The sequence below is a fragment of the Marmota flaviventris genome, chromosome 5, assembly GCF_047511675.1.
Source record: "Marmota flaviventris isolate mMarFla1 chromosome 5, mMarFla1.hap1, whole genome shotgun sequence".
In the NCBI taxonomy this organism is placed as follows: Eukaryota; Metazoa; Chordata; class Mammalia; order Rodentia; family Sciuridae; genus Marmota; species Marmota flaviventris.
Genome location: NC_092502.1, coordinates 61,754,048 through 61,771,689, shown reverse-complemented (window position 1 = coordinate 61,771,689; position 17,642 = coordinate 61,754,048). Strand labels below are relative to the sequence as shown.

At 53.1% G+C, this 17,642-nt stretch overlaps 1 protein-coding gene across 1 annotated transcript in view; it reads left to right on the top strand.

The window, feature by feature from the left end:
• The window catches only part of Ppargc1b (PPARG coactivator 1 beta), a 103,028-nt gene that overhangs the window by 72,569 nt on the left and 12,817 nt on the right, over nt 1-17,642 (top strand). Inside the window, exons 3-8 of the mRNA XM_071612245.1 lie at nt 5,948-6,160; nt 9,416-9,532; nt 11,065-12,211; nt 13,110-13,146; nt 13,613-13,677; nt 14,571-15,378. Of these exons, the coding sequence (XP_071468346.1) occupies nt 5,948-6,160; nt 9,416-9,532; nt 11,065-12,211; nt 13,110-13,146; nt 13,613-13,677; nt 14,571-15,378 (2,387 nt within the window). The remainder of the gene's footprint in view (nt 1-5,947; nt 6,161-9,415; nt 9,533-11,064; nt 12,212-13,109; nt 13,147-13,612; nt 13,678-14,570; nt 15,379-17,642) is intronic.

Sequence of the window (17,642 nt, the reverse complement as noted above, 5' to 3'; positions counted from 1 at the left end):
GCACTCCTGTGTGCCCCCAAGGTCCTTGGCCCTGCTGCATTACCTTCTATACCCTCTCATGCCAAGAGTCTCCTGCCCACCCAGTCTCTTGAGACCTTGTTTCCTCTGGATCTGCACCTGACTTGGGCCAGTTCTCACCCACTTATCTGGCCTGTGTTGTCACTTCCATAAAGTAAGGGCTAGAGCCGGGCACCGAGGTGCTCGTCTGTAATCCCAATGGCTTACATTGGGAGGATGAGGCAGGAATATCATGAGTTCAAAGCCAGCCTCAGCAACTTAGTGAGTCCCAGAGCAACTTAGCAAGACCCTATCTCTAAATAAAAAATGTAAAAAGGGCTGGGGATGTGGCTCAGGGGTTAAGCCCCCCTGGGTTCAATCCCTGGTACAAAAAAAGAAAGTCACGGTTGGGGTAACCTGTCCCTCTATACCTCCCAGAGTCATACCCTCTGGGGCTGGGGGCTCCAAAGTCTGTTTTCTACATTGTCTCATTGAACCCCCATGAAGCAGCGCCATTATTTTCCAGATAGGGAAACTGAGGCTTGGAGAGTTAAGTCAGTAGCTGAACTTGACTCAAACCCAGTCTGCCTTCTGAGCCAGGACATTCTGAGAAGGACTCACATTTCTTGAGCACCTGTTCTGTGGTAGGACTGCCCTGTGTATATATTAACTCATTTAATTCTCCTGACAACTCTCAATTGTAAATACAGCTGTCCCCATCTTCCAGGTGGGGCCTACAGTGGCACTGGCACTGCGTATGCTTAACAAAAGGCAGTGCCAAGAACCACTGTGCATAGACCTCTCAACCCCGCGTGCCCTGGGGGCTCACGGTGGTTGATCTCTTAGGTGGAAGAATATGTGGCCTGGGACAAAGCAAGCTCTGAGTGCGTGGGTGTGGGGGTGAGGCATGGAGGGCAGGGGATGAAATAGGTTGGGCCCTGTTGAAGCTGGGTGCTGGCTTCCTTCTGATTCATTCTTTATATTTTCTCCCCCATTAAAGACTGGGGAACGGAGATGTGGCTGTCTGTGCCTGTGTGGAAACTTGACCACACCTTGTGCTACAGGCCCTGCTGGTGTGCCACACGCCATCTCAGGTGGTCCTCCTGACAGATTTTACCAGTCCTTCTAGAAAGGATCACGCAACTCCCTGTGTGTCAGGCACCGTGTCCATCAGTGGACTTCACGGGCTGGCAGGAGGCATTTCCCCAGACCAGGAAACAGCTGCAGTCACTTGTGACAGGGAACTAGAGGAAATGAGCCCAGGAATAGAAAAGGTTCTGCAGGCTGGTGGTCAGGAAAGGCCTCCCAAGGAAGAGAAGGAGGCAGCCACGAGAAGGTCAAAGGGCAGGAGAGGTAGGCAGGGCCTGACCATGCAATCTTGTGCACCAGGCCAAGAGTCTAGATTTTCCCTGTTCTAGCTGTAAGTTTTTACAGGTGAGAAAAGTGAAGTTCAATGACGTGAAGGAACTTGCCCAAAGTCACACAGTAGGAAGGGTCAGGGAAAAGGCTAAAATCAAGGAGCCCATACCATCACTGCTACACTGAACCCCTTTGCCACGCCCGTGAGGAGTCAACAGGATTGGGCCGAGGTCCTGGCTCCATCCGGGGCCTCTGTTTTCTTCTCTGAACACCAAGGATGCGGCCCTCCCTGTGTGGCTCCTTCCCTCTTTAGGAGGCCAACTTCTGAAAATGCTTTCGAGTTGCGCAGAGCTGATGTACAGAGCGTGTTGACTGCTTCCTGAGACAGTCCTCACCTAGACAGCACTGGCCCCCCTACTCCTTCTGGCCAGACTCCCCCCGCCCCCAGCAGGTCTCTGCTGTAGTCCTGTATTGCATGGAATGGCTTCAGACCCAAGTAAGCCCCACATAGCCCCTGGGCCCCAGCTCAGTGAGGAAGATGGTCCTCCCAGCTGGAAGAGCTCTGCCCAAGGCCGGCTCTGTCCATTTCTCACCTGTGCACCTGCTGTGCATTTGATTGTGTGCATAGGGCCCGCCCTCACCCCCACACAGCCGTCATACTCTGTGGGTCTGTGTCCATACTGTGGGTCATGTCCTGGGCCTTGCACGCTGTCAGGGCCTACTACGTGGTCATCCAGTGAACACACCCTTCGACTCCTGGCTCTAGAGTTGCCTCCTCCTGAAGCAGCTGGGCAGTGGCTTCCTCTGTGGGTGACCAGCCAGTACACATGTGTCTTCAGACCGTGGGACAATGTGATCTTCATCTGGGGCCCTCACACACTGACTCGATTGCAGCGTTTTCTTTCCTGCCACAGGTCAGACACAACCAGTATCAAAACCTTGAATGGGCTGGGGCTGGCGCTCAGCCATAGAGCACTTGCCTAGGTTCGATTCTCAGTACCACATGTAAATAGATAAAATAAAGGTCTATCAACAACTAAATATATATATTTATTTATTTTAAGCCAAACCAAACCAAACAAAAAGCCTTGGGCTGGGATCCGGGGGCCCCCTGAGACGAGTGGGAATCACCGCGCCTGGCTGCCTGTGTCCGAGCTGTGTTCTAACAATTGAGTGGCACTATTGCTATGGAAACAGTCTGGGAGGGTGAAGAACAAGCTACAGTTATAAAGATTGACAACTTTTGGGGGCAGGGACATTGTGTTCCATTTCTCTGTGTGCCTCGGGGTTCTTAGGGCTGGAGCACAAGGGCACTTGGTAACTGTTTCTAGATGAAGCAGGTGTTGGACCATTCTGTGCTGTGTGACCTTGGTCAGGTAGCGCCCTTTGGTGGGCCTCTGTTTTCCCATGTGTGCGTGAAGAGGGAACATGGACTGGATCAGTAGCTTTTAATCTGTTGGGGACAAAGGAGAGTCCCTGAGTTCTTTTAGACTCTGATGAGATCATGGACCTTCCCCCAGAAAAATGGGGGAGAGGTAATTCTGAGTTTCTTGGCCTCAGTGAAAGGCCCTGGATAGTGGAGGATCTCCAAGTGTTCTTTTAGCCCTGACAGCCCAAAGGCTGTTCTGAGCCATTCCTTCAAGCCACTCTCGTTCCCCAGTGAAGCATTTCCCTCACATGTCTCGAAGGCTCCTTTTCCTCCAGCTTGAGATCAGCTCAGGAAGGCTGGGGGTGGGGCTGGGTCTATTAATATCCTCCCTCAGCTGATTAACTCTCCATTAATTTGCACTCGGCTTCTAAGCGGAGCAGGGGGAGCTGAGCTAATGGGCCCAGGGAAAAAAGAAGAGGGTGGCCAGCTCCCTGGGATGTGTTATCTTAGGGTGCCTATGGGATGGCCTATTCTGGAGGGAGCTGGGCCGGCCTGGGCAGGTGTGGCCTTTCTTCCCAGCTGACTCTGCACCTCTAGCCCCACCTGCCTGTTCCCAAGCTGAGCAGTCTTGGGGACTGGGCTTTCATTAGTCATTTTTATTTTCACCTAACCTGGTTGGTGCTTCTTGAGGTCTCTGCCATTTCCTACTCATTTCTGCCCTGGGCCTGGCGCTTGGAAAACCATTGTTAGCGCTCTAAGTTCCAGGTTCTCATCCTTGACTCCATCCCTGACTTGCTTAATGACCTTGACAGATCTGTTTCCTGGGGTCTCAGGCCCCTCCAGCCCAAAGAGTAGCAGCTAGATTTTCTCAGGAGCACCGACCACGATTGATTAGTAGTTGTAGCCTGGAGCCCTGTGTCAAGAGAGAGAAACTGGCATGGAAGCCACCAGCACCACGGTCACCTAGTGGTATGGTGCCACGTGTTTGACATGCCTGGTCACTACATCACCCTGAGCCCTTTCAGCTCTGATATGTGTGATAATCCACAATAATTCTGGGCCATTTACTGCAGTTCCTGGGAAAGAGTGGGAATTCTCATCCCATCCAGCACCGGTGATGTCATTTCTGGATGGCTTCCCTCTAGACGCTGGCCTCTGAGACACGGAAGAACCCAGTCTCCCGCCATTGTTCATTGTTCGGTTCATTCATTCCTTCATTCAACAACCCGGCTGTTCCCTAACGGCTGCTAGGGCACAGAGCTAGGTGCTGTTGTCACCACTCCAGGCGTGGCCTGCCTGGAGCCCTGCAGGGGACACCAGAAGGGGCCATATCTTGCCATTCTGTGGGAAAGGGAATGAGATTTAGACGAGGGGAACAATCTGATCAGGGTTACCCTGTCAGTGGCAGAGCCCTGTGTGACCAGCTCCAAACATGGCCACTGGGCCCCGAGTTCCCAGATCTTAACTCACCATCAGGTGGGACAAATTGTTCTGGGAACCCAACACTGGGCGTCTGGCCTGAGTGCCCGGGAGGCTGGCAGGTAGGGCATGGGGGCAGCCAGGTGAGCCTTCATTACATGCCAGAGCCACAGTCTCTGGGCCCCTAGCCCCAGGGCTGAGCCGGGCTGGCCACATCAAGTTCTTCTTTTGACCCTTCTTTTATTCTTAGCTCTGTTCTAAAAATTACAAATGCGTTTGTTCTCCTCTCCCCGTGTCCCCCCTTCCAGTTACTCAGCTGCTGCTCCGGCTGCAAGGCTTGGAACAGATTTAGTGCAGCCAAAAGGCCGTCACGAGATGTGTATTTCAGATGAACTTCCTGAGGAAGGGATAAACAGCCTGACCCGGGGTGGGAACGCGTGCTGCGGGAGGCATCATGTGACAGCATGTGCTTCTGCCAGGACAGGCTTGGGAAGCAGGGGTTCCCGACTGAGGCCCCCATGGCTTACCTGGAAGCAATGTGATCTCTGCTCCCACCTCTGGCCCAGGGCTGGGCTGTGCATGCTCACCCTCAGAGATCAGAGCACCTGTGTGTGGGGCCCTTGGTCCAGGACCTGGCTCTGCCCCACATTTGCTGGGTTGCCCTTGACAGGTTTCTGAAATGCCGGGAGCCAGTTTCCTCACCTGGAAAATGAAGATTAGAAAGTGCTGCCCTCGTTGGAGGTGTAGGATGATTGAGGTGGCACTGACAAAGCCTTTCCCTCCGTCCCTCAGTCAGGCCTCTGCACTGGCTTTCCCCTCTGCCCAGGTCTTCTTTCCTAAGCTCTTTGCTTGTCTTTTGAGCCTAAGTTTGTCAGCTGTACAGAGAGGGCTCCTGTGGCCCGCCTAAATAGCCCTCAGCCTCGGCCACATTCTTTCTTTCCATTACAGCGTCCTTTTATTTTCCTAATGGCTTTTCCCACATTCTGAAATGGTCTTGATTCTTTCCTTGTTTTCCTCTACTCTCCTTTGGAGGGTAAGCGCAGGGAGGGTAGGGGCTGTATTACCAGTGTACCAGTGTCCAGCACAAAGCTGGGTGCAGAGTAGGCATGTGGTAGGGGAGGGAAGGTGGGGGAATCGTCACCACCCCGCCCCCCACCTCGTTGTCATGAGCATAGACATGGGAGCATGGCGGTATAGTCATCATGGCGCAGAAGCCATAGAGAGTGCTTGTTTTGTGCCAGGAACTGCTTTGGAAGCATCTTACCTATATTAACTTATCTAGTCCCCAACAAGAAGCTCTTGGAGTAGGAACTGTTCCCCGTTTGACAGGGGAGGAAACTGACTTGCCCAGGGGCCCACTGTTGTTAAGTGTGGACCCTGGGATTCACCCAGAGCTCCTGACCACCATACCCACCCCTTCACCCAGCATGAGCAAGGACAGCAAGCCCTGGGGTCCCCCAGGGAAAGAAATGGTAGCTGGTTTCTTGTTGTTCTGCTTATCATTGTCACTGTTGAGCTCTGAACTTCACCCTGCCTGGGCCCCAGGGTCCTGGTGGCTAGGGCCTGCACTGAGCTCCTGCTCTTCATGTTTAGAGCAGCCTCACTCAGGTGGACAGACTTCTGCCCCACGTCTTCCACTCCAGAGCAGATCCCTTTCCATTCCCACCTACTGCCTGCTGACAAAATTCTGTGATCCTTGGAGTCGGCGACTCGGAGGGGAGGGTTGGCAGGAGGAGGGTGGTGGTCCAGCAGGGTGAGCAGCTATGTCCCAGGTGACTGACCCTCTCTACCACTTCCTTCCAGATCGACAGTGAGAATGAGGCCCTCCTGGCCGCGCTCACCAAGACCCTGGATGACATCCCTGAAGATGACGTGGGGCTGGCTGCCTTCCCGGTCCTGGATGGAGGAGATGCACCATGCTGCCCCGCAGCTTCACCCGCCCCCTTGTCTGCGCCCCCCAGCCCCGCTAGGGAGAGGCCCCCAGCCCCAGCCTCAGACGTGGATGAGCTCTCGCTGGTGAGAACCTATTTCCAGTGAGACAGTGGTGGAGGCTGCCATTTGGATCTGTCTGTAGGGGTGGGAGTGCAAAGCATCAGTCCAGCCCAACCTGAGTGCCTGTGCATCACAGTGATGTGGTTTCCAGAGGAGGGCCTGGACTGGAGGTGGGAGGCCTCTCTGGGTCTCACCTTTCCCTCCTGTGCAGTGGGACTACGCTTCATCTACATTCTGTAGGCTCCTTGGGATTTCAAAGACTGACCTTAGTCCTATGTTAAATCCTTGAAATTGCATGCAAACATTTTCCTAAAGATTATGTACACATGGTAAACATCCAGGCAGGAAGTGTGGACAGTTAAAAGCAAAACCTCCTCAGCCCTCTCACAATTGCTTTGTCCTTCCCCAGAGGTAACCATGGTTACCGATCTGTTATGTGACTTTCCTCTTCACCTAATTTTTTTTTTCTTTTTACTACAAAAGGAAGCCTGCTCCTCCACCATTCTGCACCTTACTTTCTCACTTAAAATGTGTCTTGGGAACTCTTCCAAATGAACGTATGGAGCTGTGCTGTCCCTCTTGTGGCTGTATAGTGTTCCTGGTTGAGGATGTGTCACATCTGTTTAACCATGTCCCTGCAGATGGATATTTATATTCCTTTAACTCCACCATTGTCCCCAATAGTGCTGCCGTCATATGTAGGCCTTTGCCCCGGGTAAATGGATAAATTCCTAGAAACAGATCCCCTAGGTCCGTGGAGATAGGATTTTTCAGTTTAGACAGATCTTTCCAGATTACCCGTCAAAGAGATCATGCCAACTTACACTCCCACCAGCACATTAAATGCCTTCTGTGAGAGTGTCTGAGGAGTGTCGGAATGTGTGCTTGGAAGAGCAGCTTCCTGGGGAGAAGATGTCAGCTTTGATCAGATTTTCAAAGGGTCTGGACCTCGTGGGTTACTGCTGGGGCTGCCCTCCACTCAGGCTGAGTCGTGCTGCCTGTCTTGGGCTCTTCCCTCACGTTGGATCTGTGGCTCCTGGGGGCCAATGAGGCACAGCCGGAAAACCAGAACCTGTCAGGGCTGGGAGGGTTCTTAGGTCTCAGGGAGTTGGAGCTGGAAAGGTCCTTGGTGACCACCAAGCCCAACTCTGAGGCTGACTTCACCCAAGGTCAAACAGAAAGTTGGTGCACCAGCGAAGACTAGAACCCTGGTCTTCTGAATCTTGGTTGAAGGTACTCTGTCTTCTCTCTTTGGGGTCTTTAAGGTCCTCAAAGCAGTGGGAAATATTTAGTAAGTACCTACTATGTGCTGACACAGAATATTTCCAATCTCACATCATGGCTTCTGCTAATGGGACCCTGCTTCCTTCCAGAATGGAGTTAAACTGCCTGAGTGTGAATCCCATCCCTGCCAATCAGTGCTTGTGGTTCCCTGAGGCACACAGCCTCCCTAAGCCTCTCTGACTCAGTTTCCTGACCCATGCGGGTTGGATAATAGTTCCATCTCAAAGGCTATTAGGAGACTATACAGCAGGTATTACATAGGGAGCATTTAGAACAGTACCTGACATATATGCTTGCTCACTAGACATTAGCTAATTCATAGTCCTGGCACAACCCTTGGAAGTAACAAGAATCCTCAGTGCCGATTCTTAAAGAGGCAAAGAGCGACCCCTGCTGGTCAAAGGTGGTTTCCAGGCCAAGTCTCCATCTGCCTTCACCCCACACTCTGAGCACTTCTGTTAGAGACGCTTCTAGGCTCACGCTTCTAGGAACCAGACTCACTGTCTAGGCTCTCAGTATACTGCCAGTTCTAGAAAGGCCCAATGAAGTCATCCAGACCCTAGGTCTTGTCCTGGATCCCAGAATATCCACCCATGGACTTCGAAGGATCCATGGACCTCTGCATGTCTCTGTGTTTTCTGAGGTCAGCAGTTTCTGTTATATTCTGAGAGTCAAAAAGAAGGTTCTGGTCCATTCATTTTGCCTCCCTGTCCTTGTTATGCCAAGGGTATTTTCCAATCCAAAATCAGAGAGTCACAGGCCTGTGTGTGGTTTGGGGTATAGCAAGATCATGGGCTCCTCAGGAGGCCCAGCCTTTAGTGTTCGCTGGGTGCTTTGGGGGCATGTCCCCCAGGATGTAAAATTCCATCACATTTCTTGCCTAGCTCTCGGCTCTGATGGATCCTGGGCAGAACCTGCAGATGTGCTCAGCCTCTGTTCTCTCAGCTTGGATGCATTGTGCGCCTGCCCACGGGGCTCAGAAGCAGGGGAGTTCAACAATCTTTGTAGAAAAAAAAAAAAAACCTGGAACAAAAGTCTAACGAGCTAACTGTAACACTATTCCACCTGTGTAAAAATATCTGAGTGGGTTGGTTGTGACATATCCATGTGTATTCTTGTATGATCAGTGTCACCACCTCCGGGATAGGGTCACAAGAAAGTAGTTAGTGGCACTTGCCTCCGAGAAGGAGAAAGGGACCTTGGGCAGGAGGAAGACTCTCTGTGTGTATGTATGTGTGTGTAGAACCCTGAAGTGCTCTACCACTGAGCCACATCTTCAGTTGTTTTTATTTTTATTTATTTTTGTTTGTTTGTTTGTTTTGAGGCAGGATCTCATTAATTTGCTGAGGCTGGCTTCCAAATTTTTGATCCTCCTGCCTCAGCCTCCTGAGTCACTGGGCTTTCAGGCATGAGCCACTGCACCCTGCTAGGAGGAAGCCTTTCTTTTAATTTTCCATTTTAGTGTTTGTGGTATGTGTGTGTGATATTTATAAGTATTACTTACATAATCAAAGAAATTAAATTTTTAAAGGTAGTGTGAATGAACAAAAGGGAAATCAGCTGGAATCTCACATCAGAGAATCATTTTGGTACCTAATCTCCCAGATTTTGTGTGTGTGTGTGTGTGTGTGCACTCGCGTGCATGTATGTGTCTAGTGCAAGTGTATGCAGATTGCCTGGTACTGTTTTAACAGCAGGATGGGTAGGCATTGCCCATGATGTGTTTGGGTTTCTCAAAATCATTGCTAAGCTCTTGGGTTGGTGATTCTGAAAGGACTTACAAGATAGTGGGACATTTGTGTGTGTTTAGGATCACTAGCCAATCAACTTCCTGTACTTACTGTATTGGGACCATCATTCTAGTCTGTCACATGCTCTCCCCATAGTCTGGTGGTGCTGGATCAGGGCGTGGTCAGCCTTGGGGCTGGCTGTCTGGTCCTCTGTATCTCTGGCCATGGCCGGGCCCCAGCATCTCTCCCTCTGCTTCTCCCCCAGTTGCAGAAGCTTCTCCTGGCTACATCTTCCCCGACATCAAGCTCTGACATCCAGAAGGAGGGGACCACCTGGCGCCAGGCCAGCCTCAGGTCTAGAAGTCAGCGGTCTTGTGTCAAGGTATTTCTGCACCTGCCCAGAAGTCTACCTGAGACCCCAGGCGGCCTCTTAGGGCACCACCGTCACCCCTGGCTAGGGATGGCAGGTTTGGTCCCCAGCAGCCTCTCTTGCTGCTGCTCACATAGACCTTGCAGAGTGCGCTCCTGGAAGGAGGGCTTGGCCTTTGACATGCCTCTGTGCGTCAGGCACTGATAGACATTAACACAGATTAGAGCTGACCGAGGAAGGTGCGGCCAGCGTGGGGCTCAAGTTCTAACAGGGTGACAGACCAAAGTAGGATCATCCTCAGAGGTGAAGGCCACAGTCAACAGAGCACTAGGATTTCTTTCCTGGGAAGCCATTGGAGAGTTTGGTGCTCTGAACTCCAAGGGCTAAAGCATGTCCCCTTTCTTTCTTGGTCTTCATTGTCCAAGCCTAAGGAGGAGGGGTTTCTGCTCCTCAAAGCCACATTCAGTCTTCTGCCTCCTGCCCCTGCACACTCCTCCAGGGGACAGCTGCACATGGTTCTGCACTCTAGAAGCAGAATCAGGTGCCTGCCTGACAGGGGTGCAGTGTGGGAGCCTCTCCCCTTGCTGGGGTCCCCAGGGGACAGGCCCCTGTCCCTACACTACCTCCCAAAGGCCTACCCTCTTGTGTGTTTCATTTTTCAAGGGGCAGCAACCAAGCCCCTCCATGAGCCAGTGCTGCCCTTTGCAGGGCTGGGAGGCCCAGCAGAAAGAGAGACAGCTGGCAGCCTTTGTTAGAAAGCCCCAGCAAAACCACATTTGGGCCTGGGAGGGAAGTGGACGGCGAGGGGGGCAGAGAAGGCTCAAGTGACATCAGCTGGTGCTAGATTACAGAGGACCTCAGATACCTGCCCAAGGAGCCTCCCCTTATCCTTTGGGCTCTGGGAAGCTGCTAAATTGTTTTCTTTTTATACCAACTTTATTCGAGTGCCATTTGTACGTCATGAAAGCCCCCTGTTTGTTGTTTTTGAGTGGGAATCACACTGGGTTGCCCAGGCTGGGCTCAAGTGATCATCCCGCCTCAGCCCCCAGAGTGTTGGAAAGCCACCTATTTAAAAAGAACGATTCTATGATTTTTAGTAATTCTGTACGCTTGGGCAGTCATGACCATGGTCCAGTTTTAGAACATACCCATCATCCCAGAATGCTTCCCGACATCCCTGTTTATTGCGAATCCTTCCCACAGCCCACCCCAGGCGGCCACCAATCCACTTCCTGGCCCTATTGCTGATGGGTGTGGGGTGGGGATGTGGGATGCTCACAGCAGGCCTCTGGTACATCTGGCAGGGTCTGCAAGGGCCAAATTCCATGGCTGGGAGACATGTTAGGGGCTGGGTATTCTTTCATTCTTTACCAACCAAATATGGCTGGGTGCCAGGCTCTGGGCTGAAGGCAGGGAATGGAGGGAAGGAAACCTAGCTATTTCCATGATGCAGCGCAACACACTGGGCCAGCTCTGGCCGTGGGGATGGGGCAGAGGGAGTAGTGTGTCCCTCCCTCCTCACTCTGGCCTCTTTCTCATTCTAGACGGACAGCACCCAGGATAAGAAGGCCCCCATGCAGCGGTCTCCCAACAGGAGTTGTGCAGAACTGCATAAGCACCTCACCTCGGTACCGTCCTGCTCCCAGGCAAAAGCCTCCTCCCCCGACAGGGGACTGCAGCCAGCACTGCCCCCGAGTCCCCAGCTCCTTGCCAAGAAGGAGGAGGAGCCAGGGGAGGACTGCCTGAGTCCCCAGCCAGCTCCAGCCTCTCCCCGGGACTCCCTGCCACCAGGCAGGGCGAGCCCCAGTGCCCAGGTTCCCCAGGAGGACGTGCAGGCCATGGTGCAGCTCATTCGATACATGCACACCTACTGCCTCCCCCAGAGGAAGCTGCCCCCACAGGCCCCAGAGCCACCCCCCCAGCCATGCAGCAGCCCCTCCAGGGTCAGGCCCCGGCACCACTCCAAAGCCTCCTGGGCTGAGTTCTCCATCCTGCGGGAACTCTTGGCTCAAGATGTCCTCTGCGATGTCAGCAAACCCTACCGCCTGGCCACGCCTGTCTATGCCTCCCTCACTCCCCGGCCGAGGTCCAGGCCCCCCAAGGACAACCAGGCCTCCCCCGCTCACCCTTCCCCAGTGGAGGAGGTGAGGGTGGCGGCTTCCCCCAAGAACACTGGGCCCAGGCCAAGCCTGCGCCCGCTGCGCCTGGAGGTGAAGGGGGACGTTAGCCGCTCTACCCGGCTACAGCAGGAGGAGGAAGAGGAGGAGGAAGAAGAGGAGGAGGAAGAAGAAGAAAAAGAAGAGGAGGAGGAGGAGGAAGAGGAGGAGGAGGAGTGGGGCAGGAAGAGGCCGGGCCGAGGCCTGCCGTGGGCCAGGCTGGGGAAGAAGCTGGAGAGCTCTGTGTGCCCAGTGCGCCGCTCCCGGAGACTGAACCCCGAGCTGGGCCCCTGGCTGACATTCACTGATGAGTTGCTGGTCTCCTCAGAGCCCCAAGGTGCTCTGCCTTCGCTATGCCTGGCTCCCAAGGCCTATGACATGGCAGGAGAGCTGGGCAGCCCCACAGACGAGGACAATGGCCAAGACCAGCAGCTCTTACGAGGACCCCAGATCTCTGCCCTGGAGAGCCCCTGTGAGAGTGGGTGTGGGGACACGGATGAGGACCCCAGCTGCCCGCGCCTCCCTTCCAGAGGTGGTAAGCGTCAGTGGTCTACGAGAGAGGGGCAGGGTGGGTGTGCCCTGGAGCCCCCATGCTCAAGTCCCCAACCCCATGTGGCAGGTCCCTTTCCCTCTCTGGATTTCTTCCCACTTTCCTGTCTGTACACTGGGCTTTTGGGGCAGACTTTCAGGAAGACACCAGTACACCTCTGAGTTTTTCATCATGCGTGGTCAAGGTACTGCTTAAAGAACAGAGAGCAAGATGCTGGCCTTCCTGGGGCCTGTTTCAGTGAGGGGGACAGGCAATCCAAAAGTAAACAGAAAGGAGGATGATCACAAATTGCGGTAGGTGCCCGAAGAAGACTGACCAGGGCTGATGTGGCAGAGATGTGTCCGTAAGTTCAGCTCCACAGTGGAGTTGAATTTTAAATGCTAATGACAGTGGTGATCGTCTTCTATTGGGTACATCCCATGCCAGGCACTGGTCTGAAATGTGACACAGATCTCCCCTTTGATTTCTCCAAGAAACCTGTGTGGTAGGCACAGTGATCATCTCCATTTGAAGACACAGAAAGTGAGGCCCAGAGCTGTGTAGTGATCCGCCCTGAGCAGGACTGTCCAGAACCCACAGGGGCAAGGGGATCTGAGCTCTTTGCCACTGTGCTACTCAGTGGCCAGAAGGGGTTGACCTTGTGCCCATCTACTCTTTCTGTAGAGTCAAGGTGATGGGCCTGCCAAGACCCCGGGATGGAGGTGGACTTGAGCTATTCCTGTCCTTCCTTAACATGGCCACGGTGTTTGGGTCACCTGCCCAAAGGGCTTTTGTGCTTGCCCCCCCCCCCCCCCCGGAAATTTGAGGTCTCTGGAGGGGAAACGTCTGCTCATGATGCCATGTTAGGGAAGCTCATTTTTCTTTTTTTTTGTCTTATTTTCAGACTCTCCCAGGTGCCTCATGCTGGCCTTGTCACAAAGGTAGATTTTTAGAAATTATTGGTATATTATTCTGTGAGCTTTTGTCTTGTTAGACTTGTGTGTTGGGGAGGGGTTCATCAGGCCATTTCATAAGCTGCCCTCCCCAGGACGCTGCAAAGAGTGCTTTTCTCCCGAGGGAAAAACTGATAATGCCGTGTGACTTGGGGCAAGTTCCATTCCCCCTCTGTACCTCAGTGGCCCCATCTGTCAAAATAAGGAGGCCAACCTTGTCCTCTCCTCACCCTCCAGCAAACCTTGCCTGAGTTTCCTAAAAGCAACTTGAACTCCTCCAACAGCCAGGGTAGGGTCCCCCAGCAAGTTCTCCCAGTGCCCCACACCCCTTCCATGGCAGCATAACCAGGATCCATCTTAGTATCTCCTCACCCCCCCTCCCCCAAATGCTCAGGGCAGTGGGAGCCTGCTACTGACCCCCTCTTTTCCTTTCTGTCTTCCCTGCCCCCATCAGTGACCCTCCTTTTGGCAAGAAGAGCTTTGAGCAGACCTTGACAGTGGAGCTTTGTGGCACGGCAGGTGAGCAGGGGGCGCAGCTGGGGGAGTGCCTTTGGGGGCGTGGCAAGACTCCTGGCCATGCATGTCCCACGTCCTCCTCCTTCCCTGGAGGAGCCCGCAGTCTTGTGAGGGACAGACTCACGCCCTGTCAAGCGCTGTTTGATGTGCGTTTATTTCATAAAAGCTTTGACAGCACAGGAGGGTCAGGGCTGGGCAGAGTGCAGGGCAAGGGGCATGAGTTGCCTTCAAGGATGAATGGACACTGGAAAGACAAAGGGGAAGGGTGTGCCTGGCAAGAGACTCAGCCAGGCAGAGGGGTGGAGGTGTGGAGGAGTGGAATTCCCAGGGCACACTGGAGATGCTGGTCACCTGGTCTTTCTAAGTGGTAGAGGGCAGGTCAGGAAAAGCAGCCACAAAAGGGCTAAAATGCAGAGGTGTCTGGTCTTTACCCTGTAGGCCTTCAGAAGCTCCAGAGAGGAGGAGCTGGGCAAGTTCCTCTGGTGCATTGGGGAGAACGGAAGCCAGGGTCAGGTGCAGGAGCAGCAAGAACACGATGGTAGTCAGATCCAGGTGGGCAGTTTTGCCCATGAAGCCTGCCCTGATGCATGCTGGGAGACACCTGGAACAGGCCCTTTTGGATGATGGGAGGTGGAACAGGAAAAGCTCTCTGATGACTTGGGGGCTTTTGCTACCATTACCAACCCACAGAAGGGACAGCACACTCGTTTTGTCACATGCCAACTCCACAGAATTGAAGCAGTAGTGCAGGATCAGTTAGTGAGGCCTACCCTCTGTCTGTTGGGGTGGCACATAGCCACTTCTTTGCCATCCTAAATTCCAAATTAAGGCTTGGGATTTGTTCCTTGGAGAAGGAAGCTGCCTTCACTGCATGTGTTTCTCCCCTTGCTGGGCAGGACTCACCCCACCCACCACACCCCCATACAAGCCCACCGAGGAGGACCCCTTCAAGCCGGACATCAAGCACAGCCTGGGCCAAGACACAGCCCCCAGCACCCCCGCCCCTGAGGCTCTCCAGCTCATGGCCACCACCGGGCCTGCCCACAAGCTGCCCAAGAAGCACCCAGAGCGCAGCGAGCTTCTGTCCCACCTGCGGCATGCCACGGCCCAGCCGGCCTCCCAGGCTGGCCAGAAGCGCCCCTTCTCCTGTTCCTTTGGAGACCATGATTACTGCCAGGTGCTCAGACCAGAGGGCACTATGCAGAGGAAGGTGCTGAGGTCCTGGGAGCCATCTGGGGTCCATCTTGAGGACTGGCCCCAGCAAGGTGCCTCCTCAAAGGCTGAAATGCAGGCCTCTAGGAAGGAGGAAGCCCGAAGCTGTGAGGCCAGCGCCCCGCCCAAGGACAGCGCTCAGCTGAGAGACCACGAGATCCGCGCCAGCCTCACCAAGCACTTTGGGCTGCTGGAGACAGCTCTGGAGGACGAAGACTTGGCTTCGTGCAAGAGTCCTGAATATGACACGGTCTTTGAGGACAGCAGTAGCAGCAGTGGTGAGAGCAGCTTCCTCCTGGAGGAGGAAGATGAGGAGAGGGAGGAGGAGGACGATGAAGAAGAGGACTCAGGGGTCAGCCCCCCTCGCTCTGACCACTGCCCCTACCAGAGCCCACCCAGCAAGGCCAGTCGGCAGCTCTGTTCCAGAAGCCGCTCTAGCTCTGGCTCCTCATCCTGCCGCTCCTGGTCACCAGCCACCCGGAGGAACTTCAGGTAAGGCTGGGCGACCTCGGGAGGGGCAGTGGACAGCTGAGGGTTCCCTTCCCCAGGGTGCCAGAGGAGGAAGGAGATGTGGGAAAAGTCCTCTGATACTAGGGCTGCATCTCCTGGTGTGGCTGTGTGCTGGTCAGAGGCCCTGAAGATAGCCCCCTCTTGGGTGAGTTGTGGTGTGTTCCTGGAGGCAAGCAAAGCCTGGCATGTGGCACTCAGGTGTGTTCCAGGTCTCTTGGCCATTCATTCATTCTTGGACTCAATCTCCAGTATCACAAGGAAAAAAATAATTAGTGTTCTGAAAAATACCTGGATTAAAGCAGTGATGAACTTTATTCCCATTTCTTGGGCCTCCTAAACTGTGCATTGCTTCCTGACTTCAGCATGAGCCGCCCCTCTAAAAGCCCAGTGGAGAGATTATGCGTCATGAGCTTGTTTGCTCACACCATCTTTGTGCACTGAACCAGACAAGAGAGGGAGCCAGTCCAAAAGTCAGCTGGGGAGCTAGGCAGAGAGCATGGAGGCTTGGCACATTTGGAGGAACTGGCTGCTCTCTGATTCATCCTGGGCAGGGGTATGGGCGATCAGTGCCCTTCCTGCCCCTGTGCCCAAGGTGTGCCTGAGTGGCCACTAGGTGGCCTTCCTGGTTCCAGAGCAGCAGAATCACCTGGATGGTTTAGGGCGCTGCTTTGGAAGCTCCACCAAGTACCTGAGTCTGCAGGGAGAGGAGAATTTGCATTTCTAGCCAGTTCCCAGGTAATGATGATATTGCCAAAGTGCCATCCTCTGAGATCAGAATTCAGGTCATATAGATGTACCTTTTCTTAGAAAAAGTCAGCTTTATAATTGCACATTTATACCCATGGCTCTTAATTGTTTGAATATCTCCTTAAAGTAAAGGCCTTTATCCCCATTAAATTGTGCATAAACATCAATTTTAGGGATTCGTGAACTCCTCACAAAACCAACATTGAGAAGCCCTAAATCATCTGTTACTCAAAATGAGTTCCCTAGCACTTTCTCTAATCAGCCCTTTTCCGTACTAAGGCGGGAGACATGGGTCCCGGTTGTCTTCCAGCAGACCTCTCTGAGGATGTCTTTCTGGGCCTGTCTTTCTGGCTGCATTCTTCTTTCCAGGGGCAGCTTTGGCCTTGAAACCCTCCATGGTCAAGGTTCAGTTCTAGCCTTGCTTTGCTGTGAAATAACTGATTTCCACACAAGACAGGATCCTTTGTGAAGGTTTGCTCAGAGTACTTCCAGAGCTCTCCTGACCTTGAAGCCATTCCCCATGACCAGAGCAGAAGCTCTCTGACCTCTTTCTGACTTGCTTGGCTCAGGTTTAGAGCTGGGCCTGCAATCCCAGGCCCAGAGCTGAGACCCTCTCTGGAACTCCCACAGGTTCTCCTTTTCTCATCTCACTTTTGGGTCATGTGGAGGTTTGGCTTTGTCTGCTCACTAGAAGGAATAAATTGGTTATCTCAGTCCCTGCTCAGCTGCTGGGCAGGGCTGGGTACCTGACAAGCCTGGCAAACTACTTGGCCTTCTCCAGCCCCACTGTCTTCACCATTATCCAGTCTCAGGCAATAAGCAGCATGTCGAGGCTAGTTTAATAGCATAAATTGAACTCCACAACACCTTCCAGACACTCTTAGCCCTTTAGGTGGGGAATGTTGACCAATTCTGTTGCAAATGAGTGGTGACCAGTTATTCTATAGCACTTTTTTTTTAATGGATACAATATCTTTGTTTATTTTGTTTTTATGTGGCGCTGAGGATCGAACCCAGTGCCTCACATGTACAAGGCAAGTGCCCCACCACTAAGCCACAACCCCAGCCCTATTCTATAGCACTTTAAAATTTGCAAATCACATACCTCTTACCCTATTTGAGCCTCACAGATGCATGTGGAGGGCCTAGCTGCTTTTTATCCTCATTTTATAGATGAGGTAGCTAAGGCTTAGAGAGGTTAAATTTAAAAAAAAACTGAGCAAGTGTTTATTGTAGTTCCTGGGTGGAGCATTTATGTGCATTTTAAAAAAAATTAATCCTCACCAATGACCAAGGAGGAGGTGGACTCAATTGATTATCTCTATTTTATAGGTAAAGAAGTAGAGCTGAGAGGGCTTAAGTGACTGGTCCAAGGCCACCCAGCAGCAGGCGATGGAGCCCGGCCCTAACACTGGCTATTTGAGCCAGTGTTCTTATCCTCTAAGTTCTGTTCTCAAGGACTCAGACTGGAGTAGGGAAGAGTGGGGAGGGCTGCAGTA